Below are 5,313 nucleotides of genomic sequence, written 5' to 3'. Positions count from 1 at the left end.
AACGTGGAGTGATTTTTTTTTTTTTTTTTTCTGTCCTGTTTTTGACAGATGTGCATGGCAGCTTTTGAACATGAGATGGAGAAGGCTTTTGCCTTCCAGGCAAGTCAGGATAAGGTATGCAGCATTTGCATGGAAGTGATATATGAGAAACCATCAGCCTCTGAACGGAGGTTTGGAATCCTTTCCAACTGCAGTCATACGTACTGTCTGTCCTGCATCCGACAGTGGAGGTGTGCCAAACAGTTTGAGAATCCAATCATAAAGTAAGTGAAGCTCTAACTGGTCACTCTGTTTGCTTCTGCAAGTGACATGGTCCCTTCAGTAATCCTTTGAGAGAATAAATTTTATGATCCTACATTTAAAGGTAGCCTTATTTAGATTTGATTCAAGAAAATTCATATCCCAAGGGCCAGGGAATTACAGAACCTTGGATTCAGATGTGATTAGAGAAAATATGATTGGGCTGAATTGGCTTTCTTCAATGGAAACTTTAACTCTAAGTACTTTATTTGCATTTGAAATGTGTACTATTTTGGTCTGAAGTAGCTGTTTATGGTTAGGAAGTGAGCTATGTCAGTTGTTAATGTGGCACGTACTTTTGTTTCAATTCATTTAAGATCCTGTCCAGAGTGCCGAGTTATATCGGAGTTTGTAATTCCCAGTGTATACTGGGTAGAAGACCAGAATAAGAAAAATGAGCTGATTGAAGCATTTAAGCAAGGAATGGGGTAAGTTTGCAAAATATAAATTTTACATATTTCTTGGATTAAAATGCTGCTGTAAACCAGGATATTTGATAGTCTCTCAACTATTTTTCTTGTATACTGTACAAATAAAACTGGGAAATTATAAACCAATATTCATAGGTAATGAGAGTTGAGAGAACGTATATCTGACTCCAGTCCTGTCTGGGATAGTACCTATCATTTCAGTGGTAATTAGATAGACTCAATGAAAAAAAATCTTCTTCAAGACTGCAATATAGAAATTCCTCTAGCTTCCATTGGATCATTAATTCTTCAACTTTCAAAATGGGCTGTTGAGGCTATTTAGACTCAGTGGCTAAAACTGCACCCAACTGCCCTTTCCTCTTGAATTGTTACAGCTGTCTGGAATATTGCAGTCTTATATCACTGGGCATGCGGGATGTTGCATTGCTGATCTGAACTTCAGGTTTCTCCTTTCTATTCTCTCTTTCGTAAAAGGAACAAAATGTTACAGGGTGGTTATAATTAGTTATTGTGTCATCTTTTGAAAATGTAATGGTTTTTACATATATTGTGATCTTGAACAATAAGACATGACTGGTGATGAAAACTGCTGAGGTGCGTGATGAACAGGGATCTGGGTTTTCCATTCCCCATGAGAAAATGAAGTAAATGTCAGTTTTTTGTCCTTTACCAGAGGCAAATGTGGATTTCTCATTTTACCAGAGAAAACCATGGATTTTTCTGTTTTGCAATGAGCTCCCTGGAGGCTGGCAGAGTTCCAGGCTGCAGGGAGCTGGGAGGGAGCGGGAGGAAGGCAGAAAGACAGGGGGGTGCCATGCGCATAGGCATGCATGTGGCCCCAAGCAGCCTGCAGTGCAGCTCCAGCAGGTCAGTGGGGGGGGGGGCCGAGGGCCCTGTAGGGAGGAAGCTGGGCAGGGCTGGGGCTGCTGCCCAGGTAGGTGGGGCTTGGGGCCCAGGGCTGCAATGCGCAACTGCCGGGCCCCAGCAGGGAGCAGGATGGGGCTGCAGGTGGATCATCCAGGGGAGGGGGAGGGCTGGTTCCCTGCTGCTGTGCACACTCCTGGGGGGCAGGGGAGATCCACATCCCCCAGATCTGTACCTGTGGCAGACACAGCCTGCAGGCTTGAGCTTCTGCCCTGCTTCCCTCCCCCGGGGCCTCTGGAGCTGACGGACACGACTCAGCACAGCTGGGGACAGCGGGGCCATGCAGAGATTCCCTGCTGGTGTGAGCTCCATGCGCCCCCCCTGCTGCCCTCGTGACATGCCTTCAGCGCCTGCAGCTGCTTTGAGGGGTGCAGGGGGGAAGCGGGGACAGGGGGCTGCGGATCCGGTTCCATACCCCTGGCGGCTGAGAGTCCCTTCTGGCAGGGCTGGGGGAGCAGGGGCTGTGGGTGGGGGGCAAGGGGCACCAGCAAGGCTGTGGGGGCTGTGGGTAGGGAGTGAGGTGCACCAGCAGGACCAGAGGGGGGCTGTGGGAGGGCTTTTAATTTTAATTCCAGTTTTGGAGGCTTTTAGCAGAGAATTTGTGATTTCTTTATCTGGGAAAACCAGGATTCCTGGTGATGAAGCATAAATACTGTTACAGCAGTCTTCCAAAGCCCTCTTCGTCTGGGATGTGTTAATTTCCATACCCTGCTCAACTCCCAGTGGGAGAGTTGAAACATTGATGTTTTCATCATTGTCCTTGTAAAGGGCAAGGGTAGGGGGAGAGGGAGTCATTTGGTGGTGGGCGTGGAGTTTTTTTGTGTGTGAGCTGGCAAGTTCTCCTGACCATTCTGGAAAGCTGTGCTGTTACTGCTTGAAATGCTTGAATTTCCTGAACTGGGTGAGCCCCATTAAGGAATGGATATGTTTACTTGGCACCATCAGCAAACCTATGACATCACTCAGCATTTTAGAAAGCACCTGGTCTCCGCAGCCATGTTATGTAGCAGAAAGGATAACTAAAAATAGATACTGCTCCATTGCTGTTAAGAGCTGAGTCATCCATTTGTGTTCTTCATATTTTGTTTTGTTTTCAGAGAAAAAGCATTCAAATGGTTACAATTAAACATTTTAGAACTAAAATACTCTTGCTACTTTAATATAACTTTTATACCCTCTCTTTGTGTCCTCACTGCCCTGCTGCTGTAAACCCTTTTGAGTTTAAGCTGACTTTGTGTTCCACACTGAAGCCATACAATTTTAAAATAGCCACAGTCTAAACAAAAGGCTGAGGTTATTATGAAGACAATTGGGGAGGCTTAATTAGGATGGTGCAGCCAGGGGGCTCTCTTGGCATTCCACATTTAGAAATACCTTGCAGAGAAGAATTAGAAAACAAAAAGAAGTTTCTATTAAGCACTCAGCTCAAATTAATGTGTGGTGCTGTATATAGAACTTGTGCCAAAAAGTTTTCCATGACCAGAACTACCAGCAGCTTGTTGAACTTGCTGATGTGGCACTTCATAGAATGAAAGAACTCCTTCATGAAGTGTTCATTAAAGAACCAGAGTTTAAGAGAACCCAGTGTAAGCATGCTTGGACTACCTGTGCCAACTCTATGGACTTCCTTTTTTCAAATGTATTTTTAAGGTGTCAGAATAAAAGGAAAGCAAAAACTGAACAGAGCTTCAGAATTCCAAAAATCTGATACTTACAAATGCCATAAAACTAAGATCAGAAAATGTAAGAGAATTCCTTAACAGAAAGCATTTGGATTTTATCCTCTTAGAAACTATTTTCTACAAAAATATTTCCTTAAAGACTTGCAGTAAGCTTGGTATAGTAGTAAAGGTTCATTTTAGATATGGATGAAAGCACCATCACTGCAACTGTGCCAACTTGATCTTGACTATCAAGTTTGATATTCAACTTTGATATATTATATACAGTACTTGGGTATATGAAGTAATTGAAGCCTTAATTTAGGAAGCATTTTACATCCAGTGTTTGGTTTTAAAGCATATGATTTTGTCATTCTTTTATTGAGTTCTAGATGGTAGCTTCTGTGTTTGCTTCAGCAAAATGCCTCAATTTGAATTCTGACTTGCATTTTCAAAGCAGTGATCACCTTAGCACTGGAATATCAAACACACCAGTTGCCCATAGTATACTGGCCACTACTACTGTAAATGGTTACATTGAACAGTTTGGAGTAAGAAATCTATGCCATGGAAATCACGTTAGTAGACTTCCTATAGATGACTAATAAGTTTTTGAATTTGACTGATGGTCTGTTTTACAGGGAAGTAATTATTTTTTCCAGAAAATACATTCAGTAAGCAAAAGTAGAAAAGCTTTTTAGAACTTGAATCAGCAGAGCTGACAGAAATATTTCCTTTGACAAATATATGTGTAGTTTCACAGAACTGTCCAGAAAAGACAGACTGGAATTCCTCTGTCTGTGGTGGAGCTGAGGGGGGTGAGAATGGGCCTCCAGACAGGCAGAGTTAAGGCTGGGGCTGATTCTTCATGATGTGTGATTATTTTGCTGATTTATTTCAAGGTGAGGGATGTCCTGTTGCTAGCCCTAGCAAAGGGGTGGGGAAAATACGGCCTGCGGCGGGTCTTTGTCTGGCCCAGGGCGGGTCCGTTGGTTCCGTCTGGCCCAGGCACCATCCAGCCATGTTGCATCCTGCTGCCCCGTGGGCACACAACAGGTGCTGGGGCGGCTCTGCAGCTGGACTGCTTTTCTAGGCAGCCCAAATGGCAATGTCTCCTTCTGGCTGCCACTGGTGGCCCCAAGCCCCGCAGTACCAGTGGGGACCCAAACTGCACAGCTCCGATCCCGCATGCCCTGCGCCTGCTCCAGGCTCACTTGTCCAGGCTGAGCAGCGGTGGCACAGGACAGAAGATGTTACTCAGTGCGGGGGGGAAAAGTGGCCCCTCCCCCTCACTGTTGCTGGCCATTCCTTCTGCAGTTGCCAGGAGCCTGTACCCAGGCTGCTCTGCGCTGCCACTGCTGTCCCACTGGGCAGCTCAGAGGTGGCAGTGACAGTGACATAGATGCAGAGCAGTTCAGCGCAGCATGGACTTCAAGCAGCTGCAGCAGGAATGGCAGGCATCACCGAGGGAGAGGGGCCACTTTTCCTCTGCGCTGAGCAACAGCATCTTTCCCACGCCACTGCTCAGCCTGGACAGGCGAGTCTGGAGCAGGAGCAGGGCCAGAGCTGTGCACCATGGGTTCCCGCTGGTACCATGGGACTGGGGCCAGTGGTGTCGGCGGCTGGAAGGAGTTGCTGCCACCTGGGCTGCCTAGGAAGGCAGTCCAGCTGCAGAGCTGCCCAGCCCTGCTGTGTAGGTGGACAGCACACAGCAGCCACAGGGCAGGCCAGATCAGGGCTGTGCCTGGGTTGCGGCTGATCCACTCCAGTGGTGGTGGGTCCGGGGAAAGCTGGGGTTGTACACTGTTGGTGGTGGCAAGGGGGTGTCGCAAGGCACATGGGCTCCAGGCTGTTGCAGGGAGGGGTCAGGTGCTGACCTGCACAGGGGGATGCACGTGCAGGGGGCTCCCATGCACACCCCACTGTACCTGCAGACCCTATGACCACACCCTTCCCCATGTACAATCATACACCCCACAAATACTGCACCCGCCCAC

General features: G+C 47.1%; 1 protein-coding gene across 3 annotated transcripts in view; it reads left to right on the top strand.

The window, feature by feature from the left end:
- The window catches only part of MKRN2 (makorin ring finger protein 2), a 24,489-nt gene that overhangs the window by 5,858 nt on the left and 13,318 nt on the right, over nucleotides 1–5,313 (top strand). For all 3 annotated transcript variants that reach the window (XM_019505079.1, XM_019505080.1, XM_019505082.1), the window contains 2 exons: nucleotides 49–263; nucleotides 618–728. In XM_019505079.1, coding sequence (XP_019360624.1) covers nucleotides 49–263; nucleotides 618–728 — 326 coding nt within the window. The remainder of the gene's footprint in view (nucleotides 1–48; nucleotides 264–617; nucleotides 729–5,313) is intronic.

This window comes from Gavialis gangeticus, unplaced genomic scaffold, assembly GCF_001723915.1.
Source record: "Gavialis gangeticus isolate Ggan-Ray unplaced genomic scaffold, GavGan_comp1, whole genome shotgun sequence".
NCBI lineage: Eukaryota > Metazoa > Chordata > Crocodylia > Gavialidae > Gavialis > Gavialis gangeticus.
The sequence above is the reverse complement of the archived record's forward strand: the minus strand, read 5'-3'. Positions and strand labels throughout refer to the sequence as shown.